Here is a 17,667-nt window from a genome sequence, read left to right as displayed (position 1 = left end):
ATTTTCATTATGACACAGAATGTCAGGTCTCCCAGATGCCAGAAAATACATTTACTTAAAGCTGTTGATACGTCTCAAAGCAGTATCCTTACAGTGTCATTGGAGGACAGCGCGGGCTGCAGAGAGACACGCTTTGAAATGGGATTGATCCAGTCCTCCTTCCTTCACTTCCACATGAATGCTGGGCAGCCCAGGATCACACTCACTGCACCCTCAACTCAGGCAAGTCCAGCAACCAATCGTAGGAGACCTGGGATACAGAACAGTTTCCCAAGTTCCAGGCTCACAAAACCTAGATGGGGATGAAAGCTGAGAAAGTGAGGAGGTGGTTCAGGGGATCACTCTTTCCTACTCATTCCTCTCATCTCAAACTCACCTTCTACTGCAACACTGAGGATCACCAACTAACCATGACCATAACCTTGATCTTACCATGTTCTGTTAGTGGAATGAAACCAAAAATCAATGGTGTTAGTCCAACCCAATGAAATAGATATCAAACCATATTCCATAAGAACTGCTCATGGCCCTGTTCTTTTCAGTATATGGGAAAACAAAATGGAAACAACAAAATAGCATCAGGTTTATGAAACTTCCCAAGATAGATGGTCACACGTGTTTTCAGGAGATCTCTATATAAATGATTTTGATCACTTGATACCTTGAAAAGAGCTCTTGTGACACTAGAATGACATCCACGAGTGACAAGTATAAAATGTAGCACTCAGTGACATTAAGAAACAAATCAACCCACATAGACGAAGAGCTCTGGACATAGGGATGTCAAACTGGTCTAGAGTGTAATGAAAAGCAAAGATGGTGCCCCAGTAAGAAAAAAGAAATCAACATAACAATGGGAAGCAGCAAGAAGAATACTGACACAGGAAAGACAACATTTTTTACAAATGAATTATTCATTCACTTTCTAGTGGATACAGACAAAACTGCAGAAGACCCAGAGGAAATCATGGCAGGCTAAAAGTTTGATATCTTACACTTGTGGAAAAGCCTTAAGATCTGTTTTAATTTAGAGCCGGTGGGGTGACTTCATGACCACCATTAAGAAAATATAACCTTTTGGGAAACCGGTTCTGCCTGGATGATGTTGTACAGACAGGCGATAAACAGTGAGGAATGTGCTTAGACATATTGGGAAAGAGATGGGTCTGTAGCATTGTCACAAGGGTACATGAATACTGAGGGTGAATTTTGGAGGAATGATCCCCATTGGTGGTGACCCTCAGGTGAGACCAGGGTACCTGTGTTTCAGCAAAGCCTAGGCAATTGGAATGCAGGGCTCCTAAGATTCCATGACACCCCCACCTTATAATTCTGTTATTGCAACTGCAGACCGTTACCTGGCACACTGGCCACAATCTTCCTCACTCTTGTCGGAGACTGAGCTATTGGCAATGCCTTCAGCTCTGAGCTCAGGCACCTCGAACATTGTTTTTGTCGTTAAGGATCCTAAAGTGCTGTGGGGACTGATCACATTTTTCTCAACAGTAAGTTAAGAATTTCAATTACTGACATCCCTCAGTCCTGATTAAACCTATTTGATTTCATCAGTTTTTAACCCATCGTGTGTTTGGGTGTCTTCTCCCCAGTCCCTGGCTCCACCTCTTCTGCCGCAAACGTCAGCGTGGTGATATCTACCGGCCCTTGGTCCAGTGAGAAGGCAGAGATGAACATTCTAGAAATCAACAAGAAATCCCGCCCCCAGCTGGCAGAGAACAAACAGCAGTTCAGAAACCTCAAACAGAAATTTCTTGTAACTCAACTGGCCTACTTCCTGGCCAACCGGCAGAATAATTACGGTAAGTTCTCTAGGCTCACCATCACAAAAGTGATGAATGATGTCCTGTCTTCTCTCTGAGAAACTAAATGCTCTCTCCATCAAAAATAATTTCAACCTTCCCATACTTCTAGGAAAATAGAAATGGGCATTTTCACATTTTGTTAAATTTGGAAGTCAGAGGTACCAAAGTATTTAGCAACTTTCCATGTTTGCAGTCAGGTGGGGGTGCGCCTAGAGTTAAAATCGCAGTTATTCATTTGGGACACAGGCACAGAATGACCCGTTTTCTCCAAGAGGCTAAATCGTGTTTTCAAGAATCCTCTCTGTACCATATAAGATCTGGCAGACAAATAACATCTAGTCTGTTGTACTAAATGTCTGGGACTAGTGAACCCTTATTCTGTTCAAGCTTCTGTTGAGGCCCAATAGGCAAAGCTCTGTTCTAGGGACCCTGAGGGAAACTTGGTGATACACACAGTACCCACTCTGAGCTTCAAGAGGAGTCTGCTCCTAATAGAACCTGTGGTATCTATAAGTGACAGCATCAAGAGCAGGGAGTAGGGGCTGTGCATGGTGGCTCACTCCTGTAATCCCAGCACTTTGGGAGGCTGAGGCGGGTGGATCATGAGGTCAGGAGTTTGAGACCAGCCTGGGCAACATGGAGAAACCCCATCTCTACTAAAAATACAAACATTAGCTGGGCGTGGTGGCGGGCGCCTGTAATCCCAGCTACTCGGGAGGCTGAGGCAGGAGAATCCTTTGCACCCAGGAGGCAGAGGTTGCAGTGAGCCAAGAACATGCCATTGCACTCCAGCCTGGGCGACAGGGCAAGACTCATCAAAAGAAAAGCAGAGAGTACCCTGGTGAGAGGGAAGTCCTGCTTCCTGGGGCACAGGCTCTTGTTCTTAAAGAGGAAGAAAGATCACGCCCGAGTGTGGAAGTAGCAGTGCAGTGTGCAGAGCAGGGACGCTGGGCCTGTCTCCTGGGCTCCATCCAAGTTGCTTGTCTTGTCTGTCCCTCAGTTTCCTCATCTGTACATAGGGTACTAGAGAAATACCTACCTCTGTAAATTGCTACAGTGAATTACATGAGCTATTTCTTGTCCATCTCCTAGAACGTTTATTGGCACAGAGTAAACACTATCTATTAGTTCTTCATTCTACTGTTTCTAAATTAACACAAACCTTATTAGTATTTGGGCAGATTTCCTTCATGGCCTTATGGTCTGATGTCTCATACTTTATGCTTCAGATGTGATTTTTAAAATCACATCTGAAGATATGATTTAAACATCAAAGATGTTTAAGATCTTTGACATATTTGTCCTTGAAATTGCCAGTAAAAGGGAAACCATCAGTCCCATAGTCCGAGGGGCCTTCCCGACTGTGGGAGAAATCACTACTTCATGCCCCAGTGCAGTGTTTTAGAGGAGAGGCTGCAAGGCTTGGGAAAGTGGCCGGGCATTCAGTCAGACCTCAGGGGCTGTGAATTCTGACTCCACTTCGTTGTGGTTGAATCATCTTGTCCACTTCCTTGATGTGCCTTGAGTTTCTCTTTCTTCGTCTCTAAATTTTGGAGGATAAGATGCCAGAAAGTCTGGAGACTGAAGAGTAAAGATGTGGAAATCCCTGCCTAGAGCCTGGTACTGGGGATAGTTTTGTCCTTGGGATGGACCTGGCTCCTGCTCTGTAGGCAGTGACCAGAGCAGCATGTCCAGCCTTTCACTGAGGCAGGCGTGTGTGTCTTTTCTCAGCGTATGAAGACTGCAAAGACCTCATCAAATCTATGCTGAGGGATGAGCGGCTGTTCAAGGAAGAGGAGCTTGCAGAGCAGCTCGGGCAAGCTGAGGAGCTCAGGTGAGGGGGCCCCGTGGGGTCAGGCAGGTGGCAGCTGTGTAAATCTCTGAAGTACAGCAGCTCGGTGGGGAGAAATCAGAGCTCAGCTGGGCCAGGGGAAGGGCAGGAATTGCCATGGCAGGCTCATGACACACAAAGATTTATCAAGCAGAGAACAAGGCTAATAATAAGTTATGGGTTGCAGTTGTTTCTCAGAGCCTTATTTTCTGTTTTTCAAACAAGTAATTGTTGAGGTGAAATGCGCATAACACAAAATTAACCGAAGGAGTGGGAACCACCCAGCAGCATTCAGCATACCCAAAATGATGTGCCATCACCACCCCACTCACCCTTAGTCAGAATCACCTCCTGACTGACTGCGGCTTCTCATCCTTTCACTCCATCAGTGTTGCCTTCTCGAGCCTGTCATTCTTTTCTTTCGTCTTTTCAATTGGCCCCATCTGCACCTGGCCTCATTTCTGTCCATGGCTTTGCATCCAGTCGCTCCAAGATGCACTATGTGTATATTCACATGGAAATGTCCATGGCCAGAGTGAGGAACTGAAAGGATGGATGTCTTTTTGAAACTGAATTAGGAAGACACCTACTTTTGTTGACAGAAGAGAAAGATGAATGGAACATCGTGGAGGGTCTTCCAGGAGCCCTCTCTCATACAGAGGAAGCCTGTGAACCATCTTTTGTTCTTTCTCTTGGCCACAGACATTTCTTTACACAGGTGCTGACCTTCTGCTTGGAGGTCTCCTTGAGGACATTGTCTCAGAAATCTGTGTCGCAATATTAGAACTGATCACTCATCCCTTTCCACTGTTAAATTTTCTCTACTATCTCACCTTAGGCAATATAAAGTCCTGGTTCACTCTCAGGAACGAGAGCTGACCCAGTTAAGGGAGAAGTTACGGGAAGGGAGAGATGCCTCCCGCTCACTGAGTCAGCATCTCCAGGCCCTCCTCCCTCCGGATGAGTCGGACAACTCCCAGGGGCGGGACCTCCGAGAACAGCTGGCTGAGGGATGTAGGCTGGCACAGCACCTCATCCAAAAGCTCAGCCCAGGTAAGGTGGCCATAGGCCCTGATGACCCAAAACCCCAGGCTTATGAGAGACTCCAGACCTCCATACTTTCACAATGACAGTTGTATCGGTGGTGTTTTTTTCCACTAAACATATGTGGCCATGATATGACCAGGACTTCCTGGGTAAGAACAGAGATGGGAAACCCATGGGGTTGGAGGTCACAGTATTGCAAATGTCCCTCCTTCCTTGATGGAAGGTGGTCTTTGGAGCAAGAAGCAGCACGTTTCTAGTTTTAAAGGACAGGAAGGAGGCTGTGACAGGAGGGTGCTTGTTAGAGTGAAAAGAGCTCTGGACTCAGAAGGCGGGTTCCTAGGCTGTCTCTTTGGCAATGTTCTTAGTAACTGTCGGTGAGTGAGTGATTTATCCTTCCTGAGTTTCTCTGTCTCCATCTGCAAAGGCAGGCAAATTGTCCCTTGCAAGGGTCTGAAGCATCCAAATGTGGGAACACTTATGACTGCTTTTCAAAATGAGATAAAGCCCCTCGCCGTGTGGTGTTGGAGAAGGCACTTGATGTGGGGGCATTTGGTGGTAGAAAGTGCTTGAGACTGGAGCACTCCCCATGGAGGGAATGTCCATGAATAACAGGACAGAAGCCACATGGAGGGCCTGTGAAGTCTCCTGATGCATAGAGGACTGTAGGACAAGTTTGTCCTCTCCTAAGAGAAAGAATTAGGTTTCAAATGTGAACTGTGACAGGACATCAAGCCTGTGCCTGGGAATCAGACCTGTAGCGGGGTGGAGGAGACAGCTGCCAAAGTCCAGAGAGAGGCTGTAGAAGTCTCCATCACATGGGGAGCAAAAGGTCTTTTCAATATTTGGCCACATCTTGATGGTGGCCCTCCAGATCAGAAATGCGTTGCCTGATGGATCAGGAAACCATGCCAGGGCATTTTGTTAAAGATAAAACATGAGAGCTTTCGGTTGAACAGTGACCCATGCCTAGATGTTCCTGTCTGTGTGCACATTGGGCTGACTGTGCTTGCAGAGTGTGAAGTGGGAAGCATCTGAACGAACACCTCTGTATTTACAGAAAATGACGAAGATGAGGATGAAGATGTTAAAGTTGAGGAGGCTGAGAAAGTACAGGAATTATGTGTCCCCAGGTAACACTGAATAATCGGGAGCAAGTAATGGGTGGTAACATATGAAAAAGGTCTAGGAGGCACACCCTGTCTGGCATCTACGATGGGCCGAAAGCCTGCATTCCCTTGGCCACAGTATGTGAAACTCAACCCAGCTTGGACACAGGGTGTGGCAGCTGGTGTGTTTCTCTGTGTATGGCGGGTGTCATGTCTGTACCGTACAGGGATAGCTGAGTCTTCATTCTCCTCGGCTCCTATCTGTCCAGTGCAATGAACACCAGTTGCTCTCTTCCTCTCGGGCTCCCATGGCAGCCATGCTCTGTTGCAGAGAGAAGAGGATTGCCTGTTCCCTCTTAAAGGGAACCACTGTTCCTGTTTGCTTTCTGGGACCACTCTCTTAATGCCTCCTGTCAAAACCAGCTAGGACTCCCTGGGGTCCAATCCCTCTGTGTTTAATGTTCTGTCATCTCTCTCCCACCTGGCTCATCAGGGAGGTGCAGAAGGCTGGAGAAAAGGAAGTCCCTGAGGACTCACTGGAGGAATGTGCCGTCACTTGTTCAAATAGCCACGGCCCTTGTGAGTCCAGCCAGCCTCACGTGAACAGCAAAATCACATTTGAGGAAGACCAAGTCGACTCAACTCTCATTGACTCATCCTCTGATGATGAATGGCAGGATGCTCTAAACCTTCTCCCAGGTAGCCTCTATTTTCCTTTGTCTCACACCTTTTCCTATGCTGAGGAAGATAAACTCTGAAGACTGGCTCTATACACACAAATTGGTTTTAATAAAATCTATGATGGGATTCCAAACAGAGATATCAGGGAGGTTTTCTGTCCTTCTCAGCTTATGTCATACCTTTGTCTCCCAGTCCGCAGTGTCAAGTTACTGGACCCCAGACAAGTGTGACAATCTCTTAGTCACCTGAGTGCAGGAGGTACACAGGAAGTATCCATGAGGCCTGGTAGCTTCAATTCAGTATCTCTTGTCACCTGTGATTAAGTCATCTGTCCCTGAACAATGTCCATGGAGTTTCTCTGCCTTTTTAAGGAGACTGGCAGCCTTGCCTTTGTGTTTGGAAATATTGTTCCCCAGGCTTCACGGTTCTCAGCTTTAATCTTGATCTCCTTTAAGTCAGCTTAGTTAGCTGCACAGTCACCTTGAAATCAGGACAGAAACTTTTCTCTTTTACTTTGCTGATATAGTTCCATAAAGCAAGGCTGGACCCTGGTTCTCCACCCCATCAATGCAATGGCTGATCCAATGCTTCTTTGTAGCATCATAGATTCTCCCTCTTTTTTTTTTTTTTTGTGATGGAGTCTTGCTCTGTCACCCAGGCTGGAGTGCAGTCTCTCCATTTTGGCTTGCTGCAACTTCCACCTGCCGGGTTCAAGTGATTCTCCTGCCTCAGCCTTCTGAGTCACTGGTACCACAGGTGCTCAGCACCACATCTGGCTAATTTTTGTATTTTTAGTAGAGACGGGGTTCCCCCATGTTGGCCAGGCTGTTCTTGAACTCATGACCTCAAATGATTCACCTGCCTTGACCTCCCACATCACAGATTCTTTTTAATGCAAGAGTTGTTAGAATTTATCTATCAGTCGAGTTTCATGTGTAGATCCCTCTAAACATTTAATGTCCATGTTACCTGGTGATATAAGTCAGTATTGCAACAACACTCCTAGAAAATTGTTTGACCAATTGTTGGTGATTTTGGGGGGAAAATTTTGTTTAACTTTGCGTAGACCATAATGAATATGTCATTATGGTCTACATGTAGAGGGAAGTTTTGGCCTGTGGGTCTGGAAAGCAGGGTCATCTACTTCTCACCAGACTTAATCTAGGGCACCCTAGAATACTCCTGTCAGAATCCATATTCTTGCACTGAGAACAGTTATGTCCTTGTGCTATGACTGGACACTGATTTGGTTATACATGAAGTGTGAATTGCTTAATGTGACCTGCTTCTGTGAATTTATTTACAGAAAATGAAAGTGATCATGAGGAAGAGGAAGAAAAAGGGCCAGTGTCTCCCAGGTAATGCTGTGGAATTGTGGGCTGTTAATTCAATAGTGGCAGCTGGAGATTGTAGATTTAGAGAAAATGAGGAAGCAATGAATAGAACTTTTTCTACAAGTTGTCCTTATTAACAATGTTATACATTATTTGTGGCCCTGGTGTTGGTTTTAATTTTGTAGTCCTCTCAAGATAGGAACTTGCAATCAGATGAGCCAGGTGAATTAGCCAAACAGGGATTTCTTGTTGATCTTTTCAAAAAACCAGCTCCTGGATTCACTGATTTTTTTGAAGGGTTTTTTGTGTCTCTATCTCCTTCAGTTCTGCTCTGATCTTAGTTATTTCTTGCCTTCTGCTAGCTTTTGAATTTGTTTGCTCTTGCTTCTCTAGTTCTTTTAATTGTGATGTTAAGGCGTTGATATTAGATCTTTCCTTTCTCTTGTGGGCATTTAGTGCTAGAAATTTCCCTCTCCACACTGCTTTAAATGTGTCCCAGAGATTCTGGTATGTTGTGTCTTTGTTCTCATTGGTTTCAAAGAACATCTTTATTTCTGCCTTCATTTCGTTATTTACCCAGTAGCCATTCAGGAGCAGGTTGTTCAGTTTCCATGTAGTTGTGCGGTTTTGAGTGAGTTTCTTAATCCTGAGCTCTAATTTGATTGCACTGTGGTCTGAGAGACAGTTTGTTGTGATTTCTGTTCTTTTACATTTGCTGAGGAGTGCTTTAGTTCCAACCATGTGGTCAATTTTGGAATAAGTGTGATGTGATGCTGAGAAGAGTGTATATTCTGTTGATTTGGGTGGAGAGTTCTGTAGAAGTCTATTAGGTCTGCTTGGTGCAGAGCTGAGTTCAAGTCCTGGATGTCCTTGTGAACATTCTGTCTCATTGATCTGTCTAATATTGACAGTGGGGTGTTAAAGTCTCCCATGATTATTGTGTGGGAGTCTAAGTCTCTATTTAGGTCTCTCAGGACTTGCTTTATGAACCTGGGTGCTCCTGTATTGGATACATATACATTTAGGATAGTTAGCTTTTCATGTTGAATTGATCCCTTTACCATTATGTAATGGCCTTCTTTGTCTCTTTTGATCTTTCTTGGTTTAAAGTCTGGTTTATCAGAGACTAGGATTGCAACCCCTGCTTTTTTTTTTTTTTTTGCTTTCCATTTGCTTGGTAGATCTTCCTCCATCCCTTTATTTTGAGCCTATGTGTGTCTCTGCACGTGAGATGGGTCTCCTGAATACAGCACACTGATGGGTCTTGACTCCTTATCCAATTTGCCAGTCTGTGTCTTTTAACTGGGGCATTTAGCCCATTTACATTTAAGGTTACTATTGTTATGTGTGAATTTGATCCTGTCATGATGATGTGAGCTGGTTATTTTGCCTGTTAGTTGATGCACTTTCTTCCTAGCATCGATGGTCTTTACAATTTGGCATGTTTTTGCAGTGGCTGGCTGGTACTGGTTGTTCCTTTCCATGTTTAGTGCTTCCTTCAGGAGCTCTTGTAAGGCAGGCCTGGTGGTGACAAAATCTCTCAGCATTTGCTTGTCTGTAAAGGATTTTACTTCTCCTTCACTTATGAAGCTTAGTTTGGCTGGATATGAAAATCTGGGTTGAAAATTCTTTTCTTTAAGAATGTTGAATATTGGCTCCCTCTCTCTTCTGGCTTGTAGGGTTTCTGCAGAGAGATCCACTGTTAGTCTGGTGGGCTTGCCTTAGTGGGTAACTTGACCTTTCTCTCTGGCTGCCCTTAACATTTTTTCCTTCCTTCAACCTTGGCGAATCTGACAATTACGTGTCTTGGAGTTGCTCTTCTCGAGGAGTATCTTTGTGGTGTTCTCTGTATTTCCTGAATTTGAATGTTGGCCTGCCTTGCTAGGTTGGGGAAGTTCTCCTGGATAATATCCTGAAGAGTGTTTTCCAGCTTGATTCCATTCTCCCTGTCACTTTCAGGTACACCAATCAAATGTAGATTTGGTCTTTTCACATAGTCCCATATTTATTGGAGGCTTTGTTCATTTCTTTTTACTCTTTTTTCTCTAAACTGCTCTTCTCACTTCATTTCATTAATCTGATCTTCAATCACTAATACCCTTTCTTCCACCTGATCGAATTGGCTACTGAAGCTTGTGCATGTGTCACATAGTTCTCATGCCATGGTTTTCAGCTCCATCAGGTCATTTAAGTTCTTCTCTACATTGTTTATTCAGTTAGCCATTCATCCAATCTTTTTTCAAGATTTTTATCTTCCTTGCGATGGGTTTGCACATCCTCCTTTAGCTCGGAGAGGTTTGTTATTACCGACTTCTGAAGCCTACTTCTGTCAGCTCGTCAAAGTTATTCTCCATCCTGCTTTGTTCCATTGCTGGTGAGGAGCTGTGATCCTTTGGAGGAGAAGGGGCGCTCTGGTTTTTAGAATTTTCAGCTTTTCTGCTCCAATTTCTCCACATCTTTGTGGTTTTATCTACCTTTGGTCTTTGATGCTAGTGACCTACAGATGGGGTTTTGGTGTGGGTGTCCTTTTGTTGACATTGATTCCTTTCTGTTTGTTAGTTTTCCTTTTAACAGTGAGGTCCCTCAGCTGCAGGTCTGGTGGAGTTTGCTGGAGGTCCACTCCAGACCTTCAAACAGGGATTTCTTGGTGTCACCTGTTCTCTCCCATGTGTTTAAATCCAGAGAGAGAATGTATGTATGCTTTCTGCTTATTGTTTGTTAGTATGTTTGTTAGTATTTGTGCAAGCAAAGAAATTGAAAAAATAAACGTATTATATCAAAATATTGTAAAAAGGGGACACCTAATCCACAAGATCTGTGTCTGCACTGCCTCAAGAGCTCTGTTCACTTGAATGCTGCATGTAAAATTCAACCCAATTTATACGAAGTAGTTGAAGTCCTTTGTTAGTTCTCTGTGCTGCAAGTCATGATGGTAGTTTACAGGGAGAGTCTGGGTGCCCTGCATTGGCTGATCTGTGGCAAATGTACTGAGCATGTGCTGCCCATTTTTGTTCTGAACAGTCACCCTCCAGCCTGCATTTAGAAGGATAGTTTTATTTCTCTTGAAGGAAAAATGCCTTTGGTTTCTGTGAGCACTCCATTCTGTCTCCTATCAGATCATCTGGAAGGTTTTGTTGTCTAATCTCTGTTGGTTATATCTTCTGTTATCCCTGTCCTGCCTGGCTCATCAGGAATCTGCAGGAGTCTGAAGAGGAGGAAGCCCCCCAGGAGTCCTGGGATGAAGGTTATTCGACTCTCTCAATTCCTCCTGACATGTCTGCCTCATACCAGTCTGACAGGAGCACCTTTCACTCAGTAGAGGAACAGCAAGTCGGCTTGGCTCTTGACATAGGCAGTGAGTACTCCATTGTGAAGGTGATAAAGCTCCAGCTCATGTCCCAAGTAGACCCCATAATCTTTGGGCCTTGCCCCCCTGGTTGGGCTGAGAGTTTCCATCACTGTGGGTGGAACCTATATATCAATGTAGATTTCAATCACTCTGGAATCGAGTCTGAAGCACAGGCGTGGGGTGGGTCAGTGAGCTTTGCTCTCTTCCTAGTCTCAGTCCATGCCTGTGCCACCCTGGACCGACTGTCAGGACATTGAATTCAAGGCAGGTGTGGCAAACTCACACCAAGCTATGCAGCACATGTCCAGGAGTTGTCTGTCAGATCAGCTCACCTGAACTAAATATCTCTTGCCAGCTACAAAGTTCTTTATGAGTTTTGTTCCCAAAGCATGTCTGTGCAGTTCTTTACCTGCCCAAGGCCAGTGTCACCCTTGTCTACCTCTCCGTGGAAGATGTGACCCAGGTTTCACTGAATTTATCCCCATTTTCTGTGTCTTCTAAGTTGGCTTGTTTTAGCTCATCTGTCCATCATCTTGCTGGTATGTTTTCTAGATAAATGGCTGGCTTTTCACCCACAAAAGCCATAATAGCTGATGCTTCTGTGTAGAACCAAGTCTCATTTTGACTCAAGAGCTGGTACATTGCACCCCTCCATCAAATCTCAGTGTCCACAATCTCATAAACTATCAAATCCTGGGTATTTGATGAGAGAAGCCTGAATATTGCAGTATCTCTCCTACAAGGCGTTAGAACGATCTGCCTCAAATCTATTGGGAAAAACATTGCTCTTTTGTGTACGCAAACCTAGGACAGAGCACATTGGGAAGATCACATTCCAAAACAGGGGAATTTTGCCCAAGGCTCATGAAAAGAACCAAGTCAGTTCTCTCAACACTTGACCTCAGGCCTCCTGGTATATTTCTCACAAAGTCTCCTGTTCTCACACTGAGAAGACTGATGTCCCTCTGTTAGGATTGGACAGAGGAATGTTTCTGTGTGCAAGGAAGAACTGCTTCATGTAAGAGGCCCCGTCTGAATTTATTTGCAGGACATTGGTGTGATCAAGTGAAAAAGGAGGACCAAGAGGCCACAGGTCCCAGGTGAGTCTGAGAAATTGTGGACAGTTAATTTGATGTTGACACCTGGAGACGCCAAGTCCGGGGAAAACAGTACATGCTGAAAGTAATGATTTCATCTTGTCAGACAAGTCTGAATTATGTCTACTAACATTGATTTTGGTTCTCATTACAGTAAATGTTTAGGTTTCCATTTCTTCCTATCCTTATCATTTACTAACCTAGTGAAGTTTGACCATACCTCAAAAGCTGTATTCTCATGGTGACTGCAGGGAAGCTTGAGCACATTTTATGCAAAATTATTGAGCCCACTCTTTTCATGATCACTCTTCATTGTGTGTCCTGAGGGCACTAATATAGAGTGTTCTTTGACTCCCTCATCAGTATGTCACCTGGCCAAATCACTGAGCTCACTATCTCTCTGGCTCTCTCTCTCTCTCTCAATGTGTGTGTGTGTGTGTGTGTGTGTGTGTGTGTGTCTTTCTCTTTCATCCTTTTCTACCTGGCCCTGGTCTGTCCCAACCTGGAGGCAATAATTTTTTACCTCATTAGTAGATCTGTCCTTTTTCTTTTCAAACAGTTCCTTATGTTACCCATGAAATCTAGCTGGGGCTGTGTGGTTTCTGATCCCCCCTGGCTTATTCTTTACTTTTCCTACTTTTCCAGGCTCAGCAGGGAGCTGCTGGATGAGAAAGAGCCTGAAGTCTTGCAGGACTCACTGGATAGATTTTATTCAACTCCTTGTGGGTATCTTGAACTGCCTGACTTATGCCAGCCCTACAGAAGTGCCTTTTACTCACCGGAGGAACAACACCTTGGCTTGGCTCTTGACGTGGACAGTGAGTACCTTATTATGAAGGTGATAAGACTCCACCTGGTCCTCCAGATAGGGGTGATATTCCTGTTCCAAGTGGCCCTTACTGACCCGAGAGATGTCATTGCCGCAGGCAGGACCTGTGGGCGTATAGAGGTTGTAATGAAACTGTAGTTTCCGTTGGAAGCCCAGACATGAAATGGGTCAGTGCACACGGCTCTATTCCTAGTCTCCAGCCATGCCTGTGGCAACCTGAGCCCACTCTAAGCACACTGGACCCAGGCAGATGTAAAAAAATCACAGAACAATGATTTGGACTCAAGGGTTTGTAGATTTCCTCCTTCATTCTAATTTCAGTGTCTTGTAACCATGAATGAGCTGGGCATTTGATGAGACAGGGCTGAATACTGCAGTTTTCCTCCTAGAAATCATCTGGGGCATTTTCTTTGAATTGATGGGAACAATAAGGCATAACTGTTTGCACAAACTTGGGATAAATGATTTTGGGATAACTGTCTACCAGAATAGGGACATTTCACCCTTGGTTCTGAGATGCAAACCAAAGAATCTCTATTGACTGGCTTTGAGGCCTCCTGAAGTATATCTCTCACATTGTCCTGTTCTCATGCTGAGGAGCCTGAGGCCCCTGTGTGGGGATTAGACAGTGGACTGTTATGGGTGTAGGTGAATTGGCTTATTTTGTCTGTCCCTGTCTGAATTTATTGCAGGAATTAAAAAGGACCAAGAAGAGGAAGAAGACCAAGGCCCACCATGCCCCAGGTAAGTTTGACCAATTGTCAACAGCTAATTCCGTGTTGACACCTGGAGACTCCTGGTTCAGGGAAAGCAGAGCAGGCCAACATTATCGATTACATTTTTTCAACCAAGGCTGAATTATTCCTACTCACATTGCTGTTAGTTTTCATTGCAGTAGATATTTAGGTTTCCGTTTCTTCCTCCCCTTATCATTTACTAACCTACTGTAGGTCAACCATACTTCAAAAGCTGTATCCTCATGGTGACTGCATGGAAACTTGAGCACATTTTATGGAAAATTATTGAGCACAGTCTTTTCATGATCACTGTACACTGTGTGTCCTGAGGGCACTAACTCAGAGTGTCCTGTACTCCCTCATCAGTGTGTCACCTGGACAATTCACTGAGCGCTCTCTCTCTCTCTCTCTGCCTCTGTCTCTCTGTCTCTCTGTCTGTCTTTCTCTTTCATTCTTTTCTATTTGGCCCTATTCCATCCCAACTGAAGGCAATAATTTGTTACCTCATTAATGGATGTATCCTTTTTCTTTTTTAACCACTTCCTTTTGCTACCCATGAAATCTAGTTGGGGCTCTGTTGTGTCTGATTTCCCCTGGCTTATTCTTTACTTTTTTCTACTTTTCCAGGCTCAGCAGAGAGCTGCTGGAGGTAATAGAGCGTGAGGACTTGCAGGACTCACTGGATCGATGTTATTCGACTCCTTCCAGTTATCTAGAAGTGCCTGATTCATGCCAGCCCTACGGAAGTTCCTTTTACTCATTAGAGGAAGAACACATTGGCTTTTCTCTTGACGTGGATGGTGAGTACCTTTCTATGAAGGTGATAAGGATCCACTGAGTTTTCCATATAGAGATCATATTCCTGCTCCAAGAGGCCGTTACTGAGCTGAGAGATGTCATTGCTGCACTGAGGACCTATAGGCACATGTAGGTTGAATGAAACTCTAGTTCTACCTGGAAGCCCAGACATGGGATGGGTCAGTGAGCATGGCTCTCTTCCTAGTCTCAGGCCATGCCTGTGGCACTCGGATTCTACTCTCAAGGCATTGGACCTGGGCAGATGGGACAAATTCAGAGAAATATGATTTTGACTCAAAGGTTTGTAGATTTCCTTTCTCATTCTAATTTCAGTGTCTAAAATCCTCACAACCATGAACAATCTGAGTATTTGATGAGACAGGGCTCAATATTGCAGTTTTTCTCCTAGAAATCATTTGAGGGCATTTGCTTTAAATTGATTGGAAAAATATGGCATAACCATTTGCACAAACTTGGGACAAATGATATCGGGATAATGATCTACCAGAATAGGGACATTTTACCCTTAGTTTCTGGGACAAGAACCAAGGAATCTCTATCATGACCAGCCTCAGGCCTCCTGAAATATATCCCTCACAGTGTCCTATTCTTATACTGAGGAGCCTGAGGTCCCTGTGTGAGGATTAGACAGTGGAATGTTATGTGTGTAGGGGAATCAGCTTAATGTGTCTGTCCATGTCTGAATTTATTGCAGAAATTGAAAAGTACCAAGAAGGGGAAGAAGATCAAAACCTACCATGCCCCAGGTAACTTTCAGCAATTGTGGTCGCTTAATTCTGTGTTAACACCTGGAGACAACAGATCCAGGGAAAACACTGTGTTTGATTTCATGTTTTCAATGAAGACTGAATTACTCCTACTGACATTGCTATTGGTTTTCATTGCAGTAGACGTTTAGGTTTCCATTTCTTCCTCCCCTTATCATTTACTAATGTACCATAGGTTGACCATAACTCAGAAGTTGTACCCTTATGGTGACTGCATGGAATTTTAAGCACACTTGATGGAAAACTATTGCGCTCACTCTTCTCATGATCACTGTTTGCTGTGTGTCATGAAGGCACTAACTCAGAGTGTCCTTTTACTCCCTTATCAGTGTGTCACCTGGCAAATTCACTGAGCTCACTTTCTCTCTCTCTCTCTGTCTCTGTCTCTCTCTCTCTCTCTCTGTCTCTCTCTGTCTTTCTCTTTCATTGTTTTCTACCTGGCCCTGTTCTATCCCAACATAAAAGCAATAATTTTTTTACCTCATTAATGGATCTATCCTTTTCCTTTTTTAACCACTTCCTTATGTTCCCCCTGAAATCTAGTTGGGGCTCTGTGTTGTCTGATTTTCCGTGGCTGCTTCTTTAGTTTTGTCTCCTTTTCCAGGCTCGACGGGGTGCTGATGGAAGCAGAAGAGCCTGAAGTCTTGCAGGACTCACTGGATAGATGTTATTTGACTCCTTCAACTTACTTTGAACTACATGCCTCATTCCAACACTACAGAAGTGCCTTTTACTCATTTGACGAACAACAAATCAGCTTGGCCCTTGACGTGGACAATAGGTTTTTTACTTTGACGGTGATAAGGCACCACCTGGTCTTCCAGATGGGAGTCATATTCCCACACTAAGCAGCCCTTACTAAGCTGAGAGATGTCATTGCTGCAGGCAGGACCTATAGGCACATGTAGGTTTGAATGAAACTGTAGTTCCCTTTGGAAGCCCAGACATAGCATGGGAAAATGGGCATGGCTCTATTCCTATTCTCAGACCATGCCAGTAGCCACCTGTGCTCAGTCTGAAGACATTGGACCCAAGTTAGGTGTGACACGTTCACATGACTATGTAGCACATGCCGGGAGTGATCTGCCAGACATTCTAATTTGAATCAGATATCTCTGGGTAGCTACAAAATTCCTCAGGAATTTCATTTTGCAGGCATGTCTCTGAGCTTCTATACCTGCTCAAGGTCAGTGTCATCTTTGTGTTTAGCTCATCCAAAGGTGTTACCCTGGTTTCAATGAACCTAGCCCCATTCTTTGTATCTTCAGTGTTGGTTTGTTTTAGCTGATCCATCTGTGACACAGGAGGGATCCTTGGCTGAGGATTGTATTTCAGAACCACTGACTGCTCTTGACAATTGCAATCCCACTAGGCTCCTTTGAGTAGAGAAGCCATAGTCCTTCAGTCTCCAATTGATATCAATACTTAGGAAGACCACGGCTAGATGGACAAACAGCATTGAGAGGCCTTAGCCCTGCTCCTTTCAATTCCATCCTATAAAGAACAGGAGTCAGGAACCGCTGGCAGGAGACAACATGTCACCCGGGACTCTTCTGGTGCAGAATATGAACAATGCCATGTTCTTGCAGAAAACGCTTAGCCTGAGTTTCATAGGAGATAATCACCAGACAACTGCAGAATGTAGAACACTGAGCAGGACAACTGACCTGTCTCCTTCACACAGTCCACGTCACCACAAATCACACAACAAAAAGGAGGAGGGAAATTTTGGGTTCAAAAAAAGTAAATGATAATGTAGCTACATTTCTTTAGTTATTTTGAACCCCAAATATTTCCTCATCTTTTTGTTGTTGTCATTGATTGTGGTGACATGGATTTGTTTGTAGAGGACAGGTCAGCTGTCTGGCTCAATGGTCTACATTCTGAAGTTGTCTGAAAATGTCTTCATGATTAAATTCAGCCTAAACATTTTGTCAAGAACACTGCAGAGTCAATACTGTGAGTTTCCAACCTCAGCCCATCTGTGGGCAGGGAAGGTCTAGTTTGTCCATCAGCATTATCACGATATCACGACTGGTTACTTGGTTAAGGAGGGGTCTAGGAGATCTATCCCTTTTAGAGACACCTTACTTATAATGAATTATTTGGGAGAGTGGTTTTTAAAAGTATAAATGTCCTGTATTCCAATGATCATCCTCTAAACATTTTATCATTTATTAATCATCCCTGCCTGTGTCTATTATTACATTCATATTTCTACACTGGAAATTTTCTGTCTCAATTTTTACT

At 44.2% G+C, this 17,667-nt stretch overlaps 1 protein-coding gene across 2 annotated transcripts; it reads left to right on the top strand.

The window, feature by feature from the left end:
- The first annotated feature begins 1,359 nt into the window (after window positions 1–1,359).
- LOC100446771 (neuroblastoma breakpoint family member 3) lies at window positions 1,360–17,639 on the top strand. Of its 2 annotated transcripts, none has more exons than XM_063713619.1 (14): window positions 1,360–1,505; window positions 1,608–1,817; window positions 3,552–3,654; window positions 4,490–4,704; window positions 5,756–5,828; window positions 6,298–6,503; window positions 7,792–7,843; window positions 11,011–11,063; window positions 12,217–12,268; window positions 12,911–13,083; window positions 13,787–13,838; window positions 14,459–14,631; window positions 15,345–15,396; window positions 16,022–17,639. In XM_063713619.1, exons 2-14 carry the CDS (start codon window positions 1,685–1,687, stop codon window positions 16,263–16,265), a joined length of 1,581 nt encoding a protein of 526 aa, XP_063569689.1. In that variant the 5' UTR covers window positions 1,360–1,505; window positions 1,608–1,684; the 3' UTR covers window positions 16,266–17,639. The 2 variants fall into 2 exon arrangements, with proteins under 2 accessions (XP_063569689.1, XP_054411812.1); XM_054555837.2 differs by having other exon boundaries at window positions 11,011–11,174.
- Window positions 17,640–17,667: the final 28 nt, after the last annotated feature.

This window comes from Pongo abelii, chromosome 1, assembly GCF_028885655.2.
Source record: "Pongo abelii isolate AG06213 chromosome 1, NHGRI_mPonAbe1-v2.0_pri, whole genome shotgun sequence".
NCBI lineage: Eukaryota > Metazoa > Chordata > Mammalia > Primates > Hominidae > Pongo > Pongo abelii.
Note: the sequence above shows the minus strand (reverse complement) of the source record. Positions and strands in the feature narration are given on the sequence as shown.